General features: G+C 47.0%; 1 protein-coding gene across 4 annotated transcripts in view; it reads right to left on the bottom strand.

Annotated features, from left to right (window-relative positions):
- Positions 1 to 1,756: 1,756 nt before the first annotated feature.
- The window catches only part of APLP2 (amyloid beta precursor like protein 2), an 85,250-nt gene continuing 65,759 nt past the window's right edge, over positions 1,757 to 21,247 (bottom strand). For 2 of the 4 annotated variants that reach the window (XM_025893418.2, XM_025893420.2), the window contains 11 exons: positions 19,500 to 19,630; positions 18,258 to 18,332; positions 16,327 to 16,485; positions 15,368 to 15,496; positions 12,026 to 12,125; positions 10,356 to 10,508; positions 8,800 to 8,835; positions 5,719 to 5,804; positions 4,926 to 5,000; positions 4,436 to 4,591; positions 1,757 to 3,242 (listed from right to left, as the gene is read on the bottom strand). In XM_025893418.2, the coding sequence (XP_025749203.1) occupies positions 3,141 to 3,242; positions 4,436 to 4,591; positions 4,926 to 5,000; positions 5,719 to 5,804; positions 8,800 to 8,835; positions 10,356 to 10,508; positions 12,026 to 12,125; positions 15,368 to 15,496; positions 16,327 to 16,485; positions 18,258 to 18,332; positions 19,500 to 19,630 (1,202 nt within the window). In that variant the 3' untranslated portion in view covers positions 1,757 to 3,140. The remainder of the gene's footprint in view (positions 3,243 to 4,435; positions 4,592 to 4,925; positions 5,001 to 5,718; positions 5,805 to 8,799; positions 8,836 to 10,355; positions 10,509 to 12,025; positions 12,126 to 15,367; positions 15,497 to 16,326; positions 16,486 to 18,257; positions 18,333 to 19,499; positions 19,631 to 21,247) is intronic. The other 2 variants (XM_025893419.2, XM_025893421.2) reach the window with 1 other exon arrangement.

Genomic DNA, 21,247 nt, shown 5'->3' with positions numbered 1-21,247 from the left:
TCACTCTGCCAGAAACTGGCTTTAAAAATTTTCATTTTTTTCATGACTTTCCTGGCAGCAATCTGAGTGGTCAATGGAGGAGGAAGAGGCAGATAGGGAAGTGCCGATTGATGGTAACAAAAGAACCAGCCTGTTCAACAGGTTTGTCCCATGGTGCTTCCTGGCGGCAGGTTTGTAAGATGCAGTCATTATATTCAAGTACCCTAAGCAAGATACATGCATCATATATGTATATACATGTAGTGTTACCTTCACTGCACTATGTATGTAAACTGGCATTACACTCAACTGGGGTGAGGACTCTAAGATTAGCCCTGAGTTTACTCTTATACATGTAGCCGGACACTAAAAACAAATCACTAGTGAAAACCACCCCTAGGCACAAAGTGCTAAAAGCAGAGGTCAGGTAAACAAACCCCCTTCAATGAGAAAACAGCACCTCCTAGTGGCAGGTCATTAAAGGAACAAGTCAAGGCTGGAAATATTTCTCTGAAAATCCTGTGCTCGAAATCCAGCCACAAGCCCCATTCATTGTTTCCAGTTTCAGAAAGAAAAGTCTTGGGGCAGCTGGGTGGCTCAGTCATTAAGCATCTGCCTTCGGCTCAGGTCATGGTCCCAGGGTCCTGGAATCGAGCCCCGCATGGGGCACCCTGCTCCGCGGGAGGCCTGCTTCTCCCTCTCCCACTCCCCCTGCGTGTGTTCCCTCACTCGCTGTGTCTCTGTCAAACAAGTAAATAAAAAAAATAAGATCTTTAAGAAAGAAAAAAAAAGCAAAAAGAAAAGTGTCCTATTAATAATATCAGTAGCCCAAATTCAATTTTGCTGGGCAAAATGCTCGGCTAACTTTCCCTCCTACTTTTTTAAGTAACCATGATCAAATAAATAAATGCTACACATTTACAGGAAGTCAATAGCTCAGAAGGAAACATGTAATTTAAAGATAACTTTAAAAATTCACGTGTAAATTCAGATTTGTCATCGTGAAAAGCGATGTTAAAAGGAATAGTAAAATAAAGTAAGCAGCTCTCCAGAAATTTTAAACTTACAAAATTGACCAAAAAGGCTGCAAGATAAAGGCAAAGCAATCACTCAGATTATAAACTGAAACTACAGAGAAAATTTTAAAGAAAAAAGCAATCAGGGAAGTCCAATGTTTAGCCAAATTAGCATTTTAGAAAATATAAAATATGGTGGAGGAAACCATTAAAGGAAATAATTTCCCTTAGACAAAAGATACCAGCCTTCAGATTGAAAGCACTTTCCCTTAGTATTTTTTTTTAAGTAATCTCTACACTCAACTTGGGGTTCAAACTCACAACCCCGAGATCAAGAGTCACACACTCTACTACTGACTGAGCCAGCCAGGCGCCCATCTCCCTTAGTTTTTAAATGAAAAAACGGAATTCAAGGGGCACCTGGGTGGCTCAGTCCTTAAGTGTCTGCCTTTGGCTCAGGTCATGATCCTGGGGTCCTGGGATCAAGCCCCGCATCGGGCTCCCTGCTCCGCGGGAAGCCTGCTTCTCCCTCTCCCACTCCCCCTGCTTGTGTTCCCTCTCTCGCTGTGTCTGTCAAATGGATGAAAAAAGTCTTTTAAAAAAATTTTTTAAGAAAAAACGGAATTCAAGCCTAAGAGCCAACTTGCTTGAGTGGCCAGATTCCTGTCCCTGTGGTGCAGCTTGGAACCTTCTAGGGAAGGCAGGAGGGTTACAGCCATCCCCACAGATTAACACCACGCCAATGAAACAAGGAGTCTTGGTGGAAGTTAAAGTATTTATTGATGTGTTTCAACTGTACATTCTCCACAGATCAGATTAAGGAGTTTGTAGGTGAAGTTTATCTGTGCATAGTGGGAAGACACATGGATAAGGTAAAGGGGAGGAAGAAGAAGGGAAAAAAAAAAAAAGGTCACAGGGAAATAGAAAAAAATACACCACAGGTTACCAGAACCTTCCGACTAAAATAAAGAAAAAGAATGAAACGAAAAGAAAGAAGAACAGAAGAAAAAGAAAAAACTGTGAGCATCACCAACTATACAAGCATCACAAAGACTCAGGTGAAGGAAACAAAATCTCCAAAGCTTTACACGGTGTCTACAGAGCATTTCATGTACAACGTGGAGCATCCTCCTTGCACATAAAAGCCAGCCCCCCACCTCTCTCCTGGGTGCGTGGCACCCCCTACTGCGGTCTTCTCTGAGCAGCTGAGGGGGCGGGCAGGGAAGTCAGGGTACAAAGGGGAGGGAGGAGGGTCAGTGCTGGGGCCGGGGGGGGGGGAGGGTGTCCAAATAGGAAAAGACAGTACGTGTGGACATGACTGGAAAAGGAATTGAGTAGTAAAAAGCTACAGTAAGTCAACGGCAGACAGTGGAAGGACATCCTATATAAACTACAGGCTAATTTCCGTGGAAGAACTGGATTTAGAAGGAAAGCAGGAGTGGCTGCCCTAATCTGTATACGGTAGGCTTGCTAAAAGCTGCCGAACTCAAATGCTTTCAGCCTCCTGGGTGACACCAAGGTGCCCAGCACTGGGAACACCAGACTTCCAAGAAACTGGTCCTTTAACACGATTCTGCAAGGGTCTCATGATGTGCTTGAGTGGTCAATGACGGTTCCCTATTACATTTAGTTTCTAGGCAACTTTCTGAAAGCTAGCTCATTTAAAAAGGGAATACTGCCTTAATTTCTTTTTCTTTTTTTCCTAAGAAAAACCAGGACAGTGAATGAGCCTTAAAGAGTGGTTTATACAATGTAGATGGAACGGCCTGCATATACAGTCCATCACCGAAAACCAACATTGTCCATTTACAGAGAGCATATGTGAGACAATACAATAGAAGTGGGATTTCTGATTAATTTAAAAAAAGAAAACTACATCAGTCAAATATCTGCAATAGATCATTTTTTTCATTTCATTTAAGGTTTATATATCATATATTGTTATATTAACATTTTTCACCCATTTAAAAGAATGGAAATTGTGATTCTACAGTAGTACTTTAGAGTCTTAATGATCCAGGAGGTCCGAATGAAATCCTCCGGGCGCAACTGCTGGTCAGGAGTTGACCCAAAACACCGGACCTCCATCTCCTGGCCCACCTGCAGCACCTGCTCCAACGGGTGGCGCCTCGCGCTTCCTTCCGCTTAGATCTGCATCTGCTCCAGGTATTTGTAGGTGGGGTTTTCGTAACCATGGTTCTGCATCTTGTTCAGGTGACGCTCCTCTGGGGTGAGCATTGGGTCAACCTGGAGGAACGAAGAAGGAAGATCACTGCACCGTACCGGAAGACAACTGCACAGATCGGAGCACTGGAGCCGTTTGCTGTGCAGTCCCCTAGGAACCAAAGTCTACCCGGTGTCCAACTGCCACCGGATAGACCAAACGAGAGTCAGTGGTGAGGACACTGGGGGAGGCGGAGGAAGAAAAGAAGGGGGTCAAAGAGCCTTCTGAAAGCTGGAGTCCTAAAAGTGGAGTCCGAGTTAAAGGAAAGAGTGAACGGAACTTCCTAGCACCACGGCACCAACCATGTCTCAGTTGTGCCGCTCACTATTTGGGACAGCCTCGGTGAGTGATCCCTATAAAATGAGAACTGGGATCACGTGATCTGTGGGTCTCTTCCAGCTCAGAAATTCTACTACTAGGCCAGTGTCTAGCAGGAGGTGAAACCAAGTCACTAAGACACACATCTGAACTTATTTTCCAGGGCACATCACATTCCTTATTGTATTCATTTTCTGGAACCAAGAAACTCTGGACATTCCCATCACCTACCTCAAAATGAGTCGTAAGCAATTCTAATTATGAATCAGCAGAAGACGGAACCGAAACAGTCTGCTCTGGCTCTAAATTTCCTGTTGCTTTTCCCCCCCCCCATTAAAAAAAGACTACTGGGGGCGCCTGGGTGGCTCAGTCATTAAGCGTCTGCCTTCGGCTCAGGTCATGGTCCCAGGGTCCTGGGATCGAGCCCCGCATCGGGCTCCCTGCTCAGCGGGAAGCCTGCTTCTCCCTCTCCCACTCCCCCTGCTTGTGTTCCCTCTCTCTGTCAAATAAATAAATAAAAATCTTAAAAAAAAAAAAAGTCAGCAACAAAAACAAAGAAGGGTATCGACAGTCCTCATTCCCAAATACCTAAACATACCGGAAAGAAGGAAACACCAAGGAAATAATCTGAGAAAAGTTTTCACCCTCTGCAGCATAAAACGCTCTTATGTTTTCCTCCCATTCACAGTCAAAGGCCCAAATTAATGTTAAAATGTGACAGGGCCAATATAATTCAGTTGGGGCGGACTTCCAAAACATGACCTGATAACCCAGTGACTACTTTAATTGAAGCGCGGCGCCCATGAAGTTGAGATGTTTGCATGCCATTAACCTCCCTGACAGCACAGAGCAAGCCGTCACCAGCTCGGGGCCATGGCACAAAGAAAGGCCTACTCACCTCCACGATCCCATGGCTGATGGTGCCATACTGTCTCTTCCTCAGCATCACCAGGCTGATGACGATGACCGTGGCGATGGCCACCGCAATGACCAACAGCCCAATGAGGGCACTGCTGCTCAGACTGAAGTCCTCCCGTAGGGGCCCCACAGATTCCTACAGTAACAGAGCAGACGTGCGACAAGGTCTCGGTGACTCAGCACAGCGGGAGACACGCACTCCACGAGGCCCTAGCTCCTGGAGAGTCATGACTCCGAAACCCACGGGAGCTCCAAGGTCCTGCCTTCCAAGTAACCATCCCCATAAGGAGAACTCCCACTTTTCCCAATCTCCACGGAGATCCTAATTTTAGCTTTCTTATCCAAACGTGTGGAAAAATGGGGACGGGGGCCTTTGATAACTTGAGACGCCGGGCATCTCTCCGTTTTCCACTTGAAATGGAAAGAGCGCCGTGAACCCTGGCAGCTGGGTTCTGGAGCTGAACACGCACCGGTTCTGCCTCCAGGCCACCGACCCTCTCGGCATTGAAGATCATTTCCTTAACGTCCAGAGTCTCGTCGATGACCTGAAACCGTACGAAAAGGTCAGCACCTGGGTGGAAGGGGGACCTTCAGTACAAATGGAACCGCTTCTTTTCTACCCCATTTATTATTTGCTGGAGGGAAGCAGATACCTGAGGATACCCACTAACCAAGCAGTTCGTCACGTTCTAAATCCACTCACCAAAGCGCTAGAGGAGGAAGCCAGTGTGGACAAGGTTACTGAGTCACAGCTGGCCCCTCAGGGCTCTCGCCTGCATGTTCCTTTAGGTAACCATTATGGAGAGACATTTCAGGACAGACTCCCAAGAAGTCCCGTTCAAGTATCGAACTCAGTTGAGGAGAATCCAGAAATATCAGTGACAGAAAGTGCTCGTATAATAATAATAGTAGGTATAAACCTAAGGCAACAGAAGAGTCAAAGTCGACTCTATTCCAATTTCAAGTTACTAAATCTCTATATTCACTTGAAAATGGCCTCTCATATTTTATCCCTATCTTCGGTTGCAAATTTATTTCCCCCTCATCAAGAGATGAGCCACTGCTGAAAAATGATTCTTTATTCCTTCTCATACCCAGATGCTAAACAATACAATTTGTGGGAGTAGTTGGAGCCGACCCATCTTCTACCATACGGAAAAGGAACACATGGAGGTTCATCGGGAAGGCATCTAGAACAATGCCACTCATGCCAACTAGTCTCAAAATTAAAACAGGGTAGGGCAGAAGGGAGAAATGGCTCACCATATTTTCATCCACTTTATTCTTACTGTTAATCACTTTCTCCTCAGCACCGATCAGCCCTCCATCCTGCTCTCCCACTCCAGATCCTGTGTTGGAGAGAGAGCACAGCTAAGTGTTTCCCAGGCTGGGCCGGCCTCATGCCAACTTCACAGAAGCAGTAAACTCCCTCCTGAGAGCCGGGGAGCCCTCGCTGATCACCTCCCCACCCCCACCGCCCACCCAGGCTAGATGATATGCTACTTTGTTCCCATTTCTGGGGATGCACTGTGCTCTATAAAGATGAATGGTACAGGCATTTTTCAGAGGACCGATGGGTATAATGGAGGAGGAGAGAGTGCTTACTTATATCCAACTTGGAAAAATGGAATGCCAGGCTTCAGAAAAGAATGTTTATTATAAGGTAAACAGAAGTGGAGTCCAAAGGCAACCTAGCACAGAAAAACATGTAATACCCTTCTGGGATATTACCAAGCACCTATTATCCCACAACCTGGTCCTTCGACATCCTGGGCTCCCTTTGGATGGAGGCACCATCATACCAGCAATGAATCTGCACGTCTGCCTCGGGCATCATATTTTATTCCACAGGCAATTCTGTCTGCCTGAAATACCCTCCTTGCCTGATGAAGGACCTTGTCCTTGGAGCTGCAGCTCCTCTTGGGAGACAGTCCCAGCTTACAGCACTTAAAATCCTTGTTTATCCTCATCTGTCTTCTTCTGTCTCCCACTAGCCGGTCACCCTCTGAGGGCTTAGATCACAGATGTCACATCTTCGATGGGGATTAGAGAATGAACAGGAAAGAGGCACTCCACAGACAGGGAGAATTCTATCACAAGGGTGGAAGGCACCTATCTATATGTGGAGCAAGACTAGCCACACTCCTCTTGTCAAGGTCAGGTATCACTTGAGCCAATGTCACCTGTGCGTGGCACCCCAAATGACAGTATCCAAAGATGTGGCGTGACTGAAGCCAGCACGAACCCAGGCAGAGGAGAAGCGACAAGCCATCCTCCTTATTTCTAGCTCCAAAAAGCTTGGGACTTCTAGCTATCCTACCAGTTTTTTGTGAACAATAAGATACACAGTTCTATATAAATGTCTGTGATTTGAACCCTCTATAAATAGATCACCTGACAGCATTCTAAGGGGACCACCTGCATGTGAGGAAGACTCAAACAGAAGTATATGCCAAGCACTGCTGTCTCTGGGCTTGCCGACAATGACACTAGGCCCGGCCACAGCACAGCTCACAACCAGACGCGTTCTTGACGTGGAGCCGTGAGTAAAAGCTACCATGGGCGCCGATCACGAGGGCTAGCTCCTGTGTTCACTCATTAGAAGGCAGACAAAAATAATGCCAGTTTTTCCTAAAGCATTCACTTCAAAGAGGAACTTCACAACTCGATTCTAGGGTGAGTTAAATCAGGGCTGGCTTTTGTAGTCTCAAAAGGCCACTGAAACAGTATTATTGCACACTGACTATTTGAGAAAGAGGAATCTGGAGAGGTGCTGTCTCAGCATGGCTGCGGATGAGCAAGCCTAGTAAATTCTAATCCTTCCATCACTCCCTCTCTCCTCCTCCAGACTTTAAAGGTCACAGGGCAGGATCCTATTTGAAAAGTAACATGGCACTGAACCAACAAATTTTAAGTCCTACTACTAGTCTAGACTGTTCTCATACTCCTTTGGTGGTATAACCCACGTTTTCTTAAACACTGACCAAAGCCACCTTGGTTTTACAGAAGGCATAAACAAGTTGACATTAAGAGAACAAAAATTCATGTTTGAATTATTCCAACTAGTAATGACTGAGGTATGAGGACGAAAGCCAGGTAAATTTCTAGGAAATTCATCTCTACAAATATCTAAGAGGTACTACTGTTCAGAGGAAAGGGAACACAGTCATCTCCGAGAAGAGGAATATTCAAGTAGAACCAAATCAAGCATTTACATATACGTGATTTTTACAAGATTCAAACTGCACTCTTCATGTTCTGAGGCAAAGCTGTGGCAAAAACCACAACATCAAATTCTTAGAGAACACTGCCTGGTCCATCCAAAGTCTGCCAGAGCCAGTACACTGGGCTCATAAAACACACACTAAGAAAACACTGACGCTAGGACGGCAGACTACCCAACAAGCCGGAGAGATTCAGCAGCATTGTATGGAACAGAAACAGCATGGGCTTTGAAGACAAAGGAGCTGGGTTCAAATCCAGATTCCTCCATTTCTCAAAGTCATGACTGAGCAAATCATGCAGCCTGAGGCTTCTTCAACCACCTAATCTGTCTGAGAGAGCGAGAAACCTGACCATGAGGTGTGCTCAGTGCATTAAATGAGCCCAAGCACGTGAGGCCCTCAGCACAGTGCTTACAGAGCCCGAGCCTGTTCTGAAGCTTGGACACTCACTACCATGCCGCAAGAGTTCACTTGTCACAACCTGTTCCATCCATCAGCTTCTAAGCTTTTGAGGAGTGCTACAGCTCCGGACAGGAGACAAGTGGGCATCGACAAAGGGTCAGGCGCAGCTAAAAGGAAAGGGAAAGATGTAGTGGGGGCAGCACAGAGGCGGGGGGAGAAAAGAAAAGAGGTCAAAGAAAAACTCTCCACCTGCCCCTAAATCAAGCCTATTTTAATTTTTTAAAAAGATTTTAAAGTAGACTCTCCACCCAATGTGGGCTTCGAACTCACAACCCGAAGATCAAGAGTCGAGAGCTCTACTGACCAAGCCAGCCAGGCGGCCCCAGCATGTTTTCAACTATATGAGCAATTCCAGCCAACCGGTGTAAGTTGGCTATGCACTTAAAAATCTACCCAGACGAAAATGTTTCATAAAAATATCTGTATTCCCTGGACATCCAGAAGGAAAGTTCAGGATGGCCACCTTATCACCAATACCACGGACACTGGATCCTACGTGCAGGACACAGGGCTACTCTGGTTCCACTCAGAGCCACGTCTAAAGAAATGAGGTGGGAACATCTCAGGTGATGGTATGACACAGAAAATGAAACTCCCGACACACGGGGGAAGTGAAAAGGAATGAGATCTTTAAAGGGAACATCTTTGACAGACCAACCTTTTTTCATTGGGTGGTACAACTCCGGCTGAGTGTCTAGCAGAAAGGAAAACAATAAAAAAAAAAAAAATAGCACAAAAAGGAGATTAAGAAAGAAAATGGCTTCTTTCGAAATTCCTACCTTAGAATTTCTCTATAATGTGAACAGAAAGTATCCTTCCTTAAAGACATGCCTGAAATATCCCATAACAAACCAGCAAGCAAGACCCACAGCATGTGGACTGGAAGGCAGGAGAGAAAAAACAGGTCTGCCTTGGGTCTCTGGCGGGCGGGGGGGGATTTGGGGAGATTCCCAAATTTTTCAGCTGAGCCCGCAGTTGTTTTTCTCAGGAAATAATAAAAACAAAGTCAGTATCTATCGACTGTGGTTTTCTGACAAGGAGACAGGGTCCTCGTTCAGACCTGTCCGAGATGCCCCCACCCCAAACAAAGTGTGTAAGCGTGGCCACCCTACAGGCCCATGGAAGTCTGGCGTTTGGAAGTGCGGGTTTTAGGAATGAAGTGGTATCTGGGTCCTTTCTCAGATTCTGTCCCAAACTGAGTTGGTGCTTCTGGGGTAACTAGTTCAGAAGGCATTCTGTTAAGGTCTGAAGGTGAAGCTGGGTGCCCCCCAGTGTCCCCGTTCGGCAGGCCTCTGTTCCAGCCCTGCTGTATCTGGTCAGGGGCAAGCTGCACCATACCCAAGACTGCAGGGGTTCAAATCCTTACTCTCCACCTACAAGCTACGTGACCCTGGGCAGACACTTAACCTCTTTACATCGTGGAATGCTCAAATGAGGGCAGGCCCCAGGACCCACGTTAAGAGGGCTTTCTTGAGGACTCAAGGAGAGCAGCCGTGCACCAGGCTTAGCTAGAGCGGCCCATGATAAGGACTCCATGGTTGTGGCCACTATTTCCCCCGTCACTGCCGTCAGCAGCAAACAAATAAATAGAAACGGATTCCACACCCTGGTCTCAGGGCACCGGGCTCAGCAGCTTGTTTATTTCTGGTGCAGACCCACAGCTTTCAAAGATCCTTTTAGACACCGAGAACCAGCAAGGGAATAGAAGGAAGCATGCCAGACCGGGAGTGAGGGGGACAGGTCTTCTGATCCCGCCGACCCCCTCACCCCCCCCAATACCAGACGTGTCACCTTGAACAAGTCAAGCCACCTCTGTAGCCTTCCCACTGCCTGCCCCCCTCGCTTGCTATGAAAAGCTGATGACCTCACATAACACGGAAGTGCTATTTAAGCAGCTGAGTGACGTCCACGTGCCAGGAGTCACACACCCTGTGGAGGCAGCTGACAGGACCAGGAAAAAGAGAGGGTTTTACACAAAGCGTCTATAAAGTGGGAGGCATATTACTGACCTCATGGGGATCCTGAAGCCGGCGATCTGAAGGCACCCGGCACGGTGCCGGCACACAGTAGGTGCTCAGTGAATCCCTGCCCAGCTGTCACCAGGAGCACAGCCCCCCTGCCACAACCCAGGTCCCAAACGCTCCCTTCGGGTTTCTAACCGCGCGCCCCCGCCCATGCACCCCCCCCCGCGCCCCCCCAGCCAAGCATACACACCTTCGTTCTCAGGTAAGGACGGGAAGGGATGGAAGGGGCGGAACGGCGGGGTCTCATCACTCTCTTCGGAGCTCACCCGGACGTCCACGGGGGTCTCGGACATAGAGGCAGTGAGCTGGTCCGTGTCGGCTCGCTGCTCTTGCAGCAGCTCGTCTGACAAAGACAGACACACGGCAGGGAGCCGGCTTTCAGAAGGACCACCAGTGCGAACGAGGCTCACTCGGGTCACCACAGAACATGAGGTCTGCTGCGGCGAGCATCTCGCCAGCTTGCGGTGCAGTGGACAACTGCCTCCTAGCTACAGCCCCGATTCTGTAGCACCGCAGAACCCCGGCCCTGGCCCACCTCTCTCCTTTATGAGCCTGCTCTGGGGCTCAATGGTTTCTTCCCACGGCAGAGATTTTTAAATGACCCCCCAAACTGTACCTCCTATCTACTGCCCGGACCCGCTTCACGTCCAGCAGCAACTTGTGTTTTCTCCGCTTTTCCTCAGGGAAGTGGGGCACCACTGTCCACGCCGCTGCGGACGCTGGAAAGGCCCAGGCACTGCCCTCGGGGCTTTCCTATCCCTCACACCCCTGGCACCCGAGCCAGCGGCACCCCCTGCTCACCCTTCCTCTGCGACATGCCCTACAGCCCTCACCTCTTTATTTCCTCCACGACCACCACAGGGCCCACTACCAGCGTATAAACCAGATGTTTATAATGGCTTCCTGGCAGCTTTGTAATTTTAATAGCACACAGCAGCCAAGGATTTTTTTTTTTTTTAAATTCCTGTTCTTTTTTAAAGCATAATACAGATCTAGTCACTCCCTCATTTAAAACCCTCTAACGGCTTCCCATTTTCCTAGAATAAAGCCCAAACTCCTTGATTTTGCTAAAATCTCTGAACAAATTGGCCTCTGCCAACTTCTTTGGCCCCCCTTTGTCCCCCCGTGTGTTCTCGCCACACTGATCTACTCGAATGTTGTCAACTCGACTTGAACTTCAGGCAGCTGCAGCGGCCATTCCCTCTGCTCACAGTGTTTCCCCCTCGTGATCGCTGCATGGGAGGCTCCTTCTCGTCATGCGGATCTCAGGTCACTGTGCCCGAGACGGCCCTCCTGACCACCCAGCCACTCTCCGCTGGCCCACCCTGCCCTTCCGTCCCCCTGCCCCACCCCGTGGCACTCCTTGTCTTATTTTCCTGATTCCCCTACTGTAACATGACCTCCAGGACATACTGCCTGCTCATGCACCATTTTGCTCTGTGACTCACAGTAGCCACGATAAATATTTGCCAAATAAATGAAGCAGGTGAAGAGCAGAAGAGGGAGGAGAAGTAAGAAGGTGTGTAAAGCAGGAGCCTTGAAATGCATCAGCAATTAAGGGGCAAAAGGGCAACAGGAAATTCCCCTGGTCCCTTGCAATTTCACACCCTAGAGTTTTTCTTCCGGTCACAGAGTAGAGGTCAAGAAACTCAAGGCTCCGCGGCTCACAGCCAGTACATCTGTCCTGGGTTACTCCTTGACCTTGCCACATCAGCTCCAGTGAATTTGAGACTTACACCCCGGCGTGCTAATGCCCAGCTTCCTGGCCCTGGCTGTCCCGACTTCTCTAGTCGTGCACTCTGCCACCCCCGAGCCTCAGCCAGCAGTCCCACTGGACCGCGATACAAACACAGCACCCACCAATTTCCTCTTGGATTTCCTGGGCTACGTAAGGTACTTTGTAGAGCAGGGAGAGGCTCTGGTTCCTTCTTTCTTCAATCACATGGAGATGGGTCATCACCTGGAGGTACAGTACGGTGGAGAGGCCTTGTTACCAACAGAGCCGGGCCCGGAGGAAACTTGCAGACCCACGCTTCCGCAAAGATCAGCTGAAAAAGCATATTCTCTACAGAGTCCAGCAAAGCAGCTGGCCAGAGGAAATGCATCCACCCCACCCTTATTTGCTGACCACTGCAGTACAACAGTCCCCCCCTTCTCTGTGGGGCCTACGTTCTAAGACCTCCACTGGACGCCTGAAACCGCAGACAGTACTACTGAGCCCCCTGCGTACTGGGTCTTCTTCCTGTACATACATACCTATGATAGACCTCAACTTATAAGCTAGGCACAGTAAGAGAGGAACAGTACCTAATAATAAAATGGAACAATCATACTATAATAAAGTGACTTAATATGGTCTCTCCCTCAAAATACCTTCCCGCACTGTACTCACCCTTCTCCTAGTAATGAGGACAGAAGAGAAAATGCTACGCGAGGAGATGGAGTACGGGGATGACGGAGGCCCTGGGACATAAAGTTAGGCTCCTCCTGATGATACATCAGGAGGATCGCTCGCTTCCGGGCCACAGCTGACCCATGGGTAACTGAGACCACAGAAACGAAGCCTCCGATTGGGCGGGGGGGGGGGGGGGCTGCTGTCAAGGAGTATGTTCAGATTGTGTGTAATACCCCTTGGTGATCCGAGAATTTATCCGGACAGTGCTCGGAGTTAGAAGAAAATTTAATTTAAAAACTTTCACAAGGCAGTTATTGATTTGATTTTTATACGAGGCACTTAGCAACTGTACTAATCAAGAGTAAAGGACCCCGAATTTATACAATGCCAGATACTCGGAATGAGTCAATTTTAACCACTGGTCAGACTGGATGGCGTAAAAAGAGAATGAAATCACTGGCTAAAAAGTAGATTTGCATGGAGAGGGGGCCATTCATGGATTTGCTAAGTAACTGCTTGAAATGATTACCATGATGAATAACAGAACAAGTTTATTCATATTTAACTGAATTAGTATTCCTTTCAATATTTACACCGAGGTATAAGTAAACCTGATTTTAGGGGGTGATAAAGACTTACCTACCATCTATCTTCTGCAGTTCACTACCGTCTCTGAATTCAACAGTTCTAGGTTGTTCATATTTTTTAAAAAGGAAAAAAGCCATCAAAACTGGTCACTTTTAAAGCTTTTTTGGGGTGGAAATGAAAGGTGACATGGGCTAACATCCACCCCAAGGCCACAGCGAGGCCTTGTGTTGTGGAAGCTCACGCAGGCTAATTCAGGACGGTTACACTTGCAGTTACCATACTCGTCCTAAAGAGGGTGCTCTAAGCCCAGGGATTAATTATGTGGGCTTGAAGCCATTACCATGGTCAAAATGGAAAGATGCTTTTATTGTAGATTGATGTCTCTCTGACCTTTAAAAACAGGGATGAAAGCAATTTAATTTTATATTTGCCATTCTTTCAATCAAGTAAATTGATGGGAAAGCACCAGAGTTAAGTGCCTTAGAGGGAGAATGCAAATGGAAAGTGAAAATGCACCACCCACAGTCTTTGCGCGCGTGTGGATGCTGTTATACTTCAGATGAATTAAGGAGCCATTTGACTGAAGACGGTTCATATGCCCCCAGGAGAAACAAGAGCCGCAGGGTGGAATACTGGACACATCCGCGTCTTCACAGTGAGCCCTGAGCTACAGGATGAGGGGGAAGGGCACCACACCACTCACACCCCAGACCAAACACGCAAACTAGTGTTAGCGAATGGGGAACATGCAAAAGTTCATGTAATTCAGCAGCCAAGTTAAGTTCCACTAGAACTATGGGCTTAGAGCACACGCAACTTTCACGCCGGAGGAGACAACTCATTCCCTAGTTGTCGATACACCGATCAAGGTCTCTCCTTTCCGTCTACTCTCACACCATATAAAAATGGCTCTTCTGTAAAATACTCTGTGATCTATGTTATAATCTAGTTTTTCCACAAAAAATCTGGGGGGAAAAAAAAGGTCATGTTTTTTGTTTTTGTTTTCAAAAAACCAAACAGACCTGAAAAACCTAGCCCCTGTCAAGGTGGATGCATTGTTCCACCTACACTTCCTGGAAGTTACTCCAGGACTTGGCCTTCTGCCTTCTCTTCTACTCCAACCAGCTCAAAGCAAAGCACTGAGCTCCAGGCCTGTACCATATGCCTCCCGGGGTCCCCAGAGCCACCCCTCTCCACATTCTCCCACTCTTCTCGTTCCCCCAAACATCCGACTGCTAGATCAACTCTGTATGCTCAAGGGTAATTATTCTTCATCTTTGTAGCTACTATAATTAATACTACACTGATAGTGAGTTGCTCAAGGGTACACAAGGGATTCCATTTCGCAAGGTCAGATGCTAGTGCTGAGTTGGGCATGTAGACAGCAGCCAACTTCTGAACCAGGGGAGCAGCCACCTCAGTTGCAAGACTCCTAAGACTTCCGGGCAGATTGCCTTGCAATCCTAATACACACTAGGCAAGAGGCTGGGAGGGGAGTCCCTGAGGAGATGGGCAAGTGTCCTCGAGGCTAAGTGCATCCCATGGACACTGGGCAATCAGCACAGCACTAAATTTAAAATATGGGAGGAAATTAAGATCAGTTGTGTCATGACGAGGCCTTCTAGGAAAACCAACAGGCTAAGCTATTAGACTTGCTGGTTTACAAGGAAGCCAGCAGTCTTGCAGGCAAGGCTTCTTTTCTACAAATGCAAGAGAGTAAAACGTCAGTTAACAGATGGACGATACCGAAATTAAGAGGGTCCAGAAACGGACCTCTCCAGATAACTGTAAGGGAACAAACCCAGGAAGGTACCAGTGTCTGTCTCAATTAAAACTAGTGTACAAAACAAAATAATTTTTAAGAACTGCTTGATATAGTTGCCTAGAAAAACACTTCAAATATTCATTCTGGTGGTACCCGAAATCCGAAATAAACGGATATAAAAGAAAGACTGAGAAACTGACTCAGCTCTTCAATATGATCATGCATTTCTAAACTTCCAGAAACTCTTTTAAATAGAAACGATTTAACAGAAGTACGGGGAAGATATTTTTTTTAAAAAATCGTTATCTTTGCACAAACCAACTCTTGTAACCTCATAATGTCTTTGGATACCATTTATCATTTTCCAATATCAGCACTGCCCAACCACTGGTCAAAGCAGAGTCTCCCCGCTAGAGACACTCTCCCGCCACAATTCCTACTCTGTCTAGCGTACCTGGGATTTCATTTGGGCTGCCTTTTCTGGGTCAACGGCCAGCACGTGCTGGTAATGACGGATGGTATGCAGGCGATCTTTGTTCTCAGCACGGACATAACGCCGCAAGGCCTGGAGGATGCGATGAGGCTGCAAGAGAGAACAGTAGTTTTAAGATCCAGAGACTACAGAATGGAAAACAGGCAGGAAGGCAAAGCTTAAAAACACTCACCTAAGAATGTAAAGCCCAGCCAGGCACAAGGATGAAAGCTATGCTTTTTGAAGCTTTTAGCTTACCCAAGAGTAAGAAACTTCCTTTCTACAGAAAGCACCAAAAACTAAGCTCCAGAGCTGCAACCAACAGTATTCTCCCGCTCATTCTGTCCTCTCCCCTGGGTTAAGTGTCGGACACCTTAATTACAAGGTAGGCAACCCCTGTGTCACCCAGAAAAGACTTTTACTTGCTCACTTAAGGATACTAATACCGTACTTGACGGTACTTTCCATCCCCCCAAAGCAAGGTAGGTTGGAGTTAAGGGATAAAGAAATATGAGGTCACTAGCACAAAGGGCTTCGACGGAAGTTCCTTTACCCCTTTTTTCATAACCTTCTTTAGAACAGAATGAGTGCAAAAGCTTTGAAAGACAGGTTTTTAATCTTTGAAAGTAAAGCTACTACAAAAATTCAATAACTGAGTAACTACCAACCAGTACTGTGAGGGAAGGTACTTCCATTATCACAGGCGGCACATGCAAGCAGAAAGCGTGACGCTACGGTGACCTAAGCACATACTAGAACATACCTCTTCCTTCCTACTCTTCTTTCCTTACCTCCTCCAGCCTCACCAGAACTTGCCACAGAAACGTAATCTTTTTGCTGACCTGTGTGTCATCATCTACTGGTTCTACACAGAGCCTACGTTACAGCAGGCAACCCCGAGGACAACGTTCACCAGTGACCAGGCTCCGCACAGCACTCACCCGCGGGGGGTCGGACTGCAAGGCAGCCAGGTAATTCTCCAGAGCCATTCGGCGGCGGTCATTCAGCATAGCTTCCACTCGAGCCAGGTGGGTTTCCACCAGCTGCTGCTTCTCGCTGGCTGCCTCCTTCTCCAACGCTTTAACCATAGCTTGGAAGTGCTAAACCGAGAAAGCAGGACCGACAGGTAATTCGTGGTGCCTGGAAAGTCTAAGCAAACAGCCCGAGACCCCAGTGCTGCCACTCCGGCCCAGAGCCTGTGCGAGTCGATAATGGGGTCAGAAGAGTGGAGCAAGGGTAAGATCCAAGTACACTCTATCTGATTGCTGTTGGAAAAATTACGTCCTTATCTAATTGAGAGCATGTTAAATCTGAGCGTCGGAGTCCGAATTAGCACCTCCATCCCTGAAATCACTAGTGTTACGAGCCCAAGGCGGGCTTTCCCAATGTGCCCTGCAAGAGAAGGGATGCTGTCCTTTCCATACTTAGCAAAGGTGCCCACTTCCAAATCCTGAGACACAGACCAACAGGAACTATATTTTGAAACATATCCCAGTAATGTGGTAAGTTACGCTGAGTCATTCACACCAAAGTCCTGAAGGGCAAGTTATCTGTGAAGTACCTGGCCAGGTTTAAAGGTAAAGTTTAAGGCTGTGGAACTAAATTTCCCTGCACAGGATGCTTTGGCCTTGTAGAAATTAACACTCTTAGATTTTCTATGTGACTGATAAAAAGGGAAAGGTGTCCCGATAAAGTATTAACATCACGAGAAGATAGATTTCAGTGAATCATAATCTGCTTTATGAAACCCAAATCAGTCTTACAAACTGCTATCCCTATTCCTAGCAACACTCTCTTCTGTTCAAGGGGCACCCAGCTGCTGCTACAATTCTAATGTTACATTCTTGCAAAGTTAAGTGATGAACTGGTATCAGAGGGTCTTATTGTCTGCCTTTCCACTTTTGAAGAAGTCTGCAAAAAAAGAATTCAGGAGGTGCCTGGGTGGCTCAGCCAGCTGTGTCAGACTCTTGGTCTTGGCTTAGGTCACGATCTCACGGGTCTTGAGATCGAGCCCCCACCCATGCACTCACCCCTGGGCTCTGCACTCAACAGGGAGTCTGCTTAAAGATTCTCTCTGCCCCTCCCCCAACTCGCACACACTGACGCACATGCTCTCTCTCTCTCTCTCTCTCTCTCAAATAAATAAATCTTTAAGAGAGAGAGAAAAGGGGCGCCTGGGTGGTTCAGTCATTAGGCGTCTGCCTTAGGCTCAGGTCATGATCCCAGGGTCCTGGGATCAAGCCCCACAAAGGGCTCCCTGCTCAGTGAGAAGCCTGCTTCTCTCTCTCCCACTCCCCCTCTCTTGCGGTCTCTATCAAATAAATAAGTGAAATCTTTAAAAAAAAAAATAAAAATGAGAGAAAAAAAAAGTCAGTACTGCTGAAAAACAAGTCACAGCCAGGATTTTTGCCAAGAAAGCAGAATTTTTAACAAACATAGCCAGCTAGGGTTGCTTCCTGGCATGAACTAGTAACACTCTGGTTTGTTTGCTTTCCTTCCACTATAGGTGATCAATTCTAGAGAATGCCAGTTTGGAGGCGAGGAAAACAAACACACAAACAAAAAAAGCAAGCCAGTTAAAACTTCCCTGTAACAGGGTGCCTGGGTGGCTCAGTTGGTTAGGCGACTGCCTTCGGCTCAGGTCATGATCCTGGAGTCCCCAGGATCGAGTCCCGCATCAGGCTCCCTGCTCAGCGGGGAGTTTGCTTCTCCCTCTGGCCCTCTCTCCTCTCATGCTCTCTCTCTCTCTCTCAAATAAATAAATATTAAAAAAAAAAACAAACTTCCCTGTCACATAAGCTCTTGACTGAAAGAAAGTGTCAAACTCTAATTTCCTGGGAGTCTGGCTCTGTCCCTAGAGAATGCATCTTACCTGAATTAGAGTCTGCCTCTCTGCTTTCGGGAGGTTCTTGGCCTGAAGCTCAGCCTCTTCCCATTCTTTCTTTACCTAGAACAAAGGGTCAAAGCCACTAGCACCAGAGAATCATCTCTGAAACAGTCCCCCCATTTTCTAACAATACTGCCAGGCCCTGAAATCTAATATAGGAAACTGCAAATGGAAATAGCATCATATGACCCCTCACGAGCTCAGGGCTATTTAAGCTTATTCACAGAATTACTGTCTCAGAAGGTCCTGTACCACGACCACCCCCAAACAGAGCCTCAATTCCATGACCTCCTTGTTCTAAATAACCCGGGGCAAGTTATTTAAAAGTTTTTGTGCCTTAGCCTCCTGACACACTAAAACAAGGGGGGGGGGGGCGTGTTTCATACCTATTTCTCAGAACTGTTGTGGATAAAAGAGAATAAACATTTCCCTAAGTATAAGCCCAGCACAGGTAATGTGTGAGACTTTAGGTGGTATTCAGACCTAACAAGAAATTCTTTTCAATTTTCTTTCAATCTTCCTAAGTAACTCTAGGAGAAAGCTGCAGTACGGTGCTCAATGTTGCTCTAAGCCTTATAACTCTTTTAAGAAAGCATCCTGAGGGGCGCCTGGGTTGCTCAGTTGGTTAAGCATCTGCCTTCGGCTCAGGTCATGATCTCAGGGTCCTGGGAGTCAGGCTCCTTGCTCAGCGGGGAGCCTGGTTCTCCCTCTCCCTCTGCTGCTCTACCTCTCTTGCTCTGTCAAATAAATAAACCTCGGGGGAAAAAAAAAAAAGAAACCAGCATCCCAAGACTCAGAAGCTTCAGCAGGCAACAGTATCTAGCTAGAATATGTTAATACAGGTTTGCTTTCATCTATTTTTACAGTTACCTGTTCTAATGGCAAAAGATACTAGCTTTCTGTTTACAACAGTTATATAAAGTTTCCCTCCTTAATATAAAAAAATTTTAAAAGCTAGTTAATAGCAAAGAAAAATAACAAGGACATAATCGTTTTGGAAGTGCTCTGCAGAGTCTGAACACGGTAAGCACTCAGAGAGTATTATATTATCCGGGGGCGGGGGAGTGGGGGTGGCTAGGCTCGCCCAGAATACAGCCCTGCTAAACTCTCACATCTCACCTATGCTAACACAGCATGACAATCTGCAGGGGTGTCCCTTTTCTTCAACTATGAAAACGCTATTACCCAACGCCAAACACCAGGAGCATAAGGAAGCACCAAGTTTACCCTGTCCATCCGGTTGCGGTGCCGTATTTCCAGCTGCTCCTTAGCCTTCTGGAAGCGAGCGTGCTCATTATCATCTGCAGAAGTCTCAAAATACACATCGACATCATTGGTTGGCAGAGGAGTTGGGGGAACTGAAATGAAATGACAAGAGGGGTTCCCTCTGGGGGTCAGGCCCAACAAAGAAACCTCACTGAGCCCTAGGAAGAAGACCGAGCTGAGGACCTGCAGGACGCACTAGTTTGCCTCGCACCGTGCTCCCAGGACAAGGTGTTCCTGTCTGCCAAGACTCCACTTGGTCAGATCACAGTGCTCCATCTTCCTTATGTGACATTCGGCACCAGGCCAGTCCCTGCCCCCTGGTATTTTTGGCACCAGCGAGGCACCTACTTAGGACTTCAGAGGAAGAAAAAGAAATCCTCTACACCTTCCCTCAGTTCCTGAAATCTTAAAAGCTAAAATCTAATTATTTGTTACTGTCACTGATCACTTCTAGCCAGGGACAAGGGCAGATATCAGACCTGCAAAGGCACCTCCCCAAATTCTCCATTTTGAAAGGAACTTTAGTGCTGAATGGTCTTTGCACAGAGACTGCGTAGAGAAAGTCCAAGCTGCTTAGCCCTAATTTTTTAGTTGTCAATATGACTGAAGAAGTCTTAGTCCCACCCCAAGGCGAGGGATAAGAGGGACAACAAGTTGCTGTATTTGACAAGGACATACCACACAGTGTGAAGATACTTTGGGCGTTTCAACCCATGGCACTCACTGGCCTTACCAGGCCATCACCCAAAGAGCAAACCCATTAGAAAACACACTCCTCCCTGCTAGTCAAGCATAAGGGTTTACTGGCCCCAGGCAAGTGAATAGCTGCACAAGGGAGCTTAACCTCATAAAACAAAGGTTTGAGATGACAAGTTTACCTACCCTTAAGAAATATCTACGAAAAACTGATTAGCCCAATTCACTCCCAATTTCCCAAGCCAGGGAGGAAGGACATAAAACTTGCTCGTACAACTTGCTGTATTAGTATTAGCGCTAAGTGGAGAGCCAATACCAAAACCCAATAAATTTCAACTCAGAAATAAAGTCACCTAATTTTCAGAACTGTGTAGCTATAACACAACACTAAAGTAACTGTATAACTGACAAATGTAACTACAAATTAGTCAGCCACTCCAAAGTTCTTCTGCCAAAGCATCTTTTCCTTAGCTTTAAACCTAAAAGCTGCAACTAAAATCTTGTCAAGAATATTTGGCTCCTACCTAAGTTTAAATAGGATCACCACAGCCGATTTTTAGATTAACTAAATTAGAATATATAGCTTCACAAACCACATTCCCCATGATACTCCAAAGTTCAGCTGGGAGAATTTCAAAGCCCTGAAGTCCATCAGTGCCAATAAGCACGCTGCCATCAGCAGCACGTCTGCAGCTTAAAGGCTTATGTGTTGGAGACAGTCTTTGGTTACTATCACTGGGCTGGATAAAGATAATACAAAACACAAGCTGCCTCCACCCCCTGGGAACAAAAAGGTAAAGGCCTATTGGCCCCAGAGCGCTGTTTCTGAAAATACAATGGGACCCAGACCTAGAACCACATCCTTCTGTCCATGTGAAAACAACCAGCTCAAGAAACCAGCACATTTGCCCGCCTCTGAGCCCCTTCAAGGAGGGGCACAAACTTAACCAGTGGCACAGTGATGCTTCTAGGCTCTTAAATCACTCAAGCCGGGGACCCACATGTCCCCGGTG

The sequence above is a fragment of the Callorhinus ursinus genome, unplaced genomic scaffold (genome assembly GCF_003265705.2).
Source record: "Callorhinus ursinus isolate GAN/ISIS: 27379988/994484 unplaced genomic scaffold, GSC_fseal_2.0 scaffold19, whole genome shotgun sequence".
NCBI lineage: Eukaryota > Metazoa > Chordata > Mammalia > Carnivora > Otariidae > Callorhinus > Callorhinus ursinus.
The sequence above is the reverse complement of the archived record's forward strand: the minus strand, read 5'-3'. Positions and strand labels throughout refer to the sequence as shown.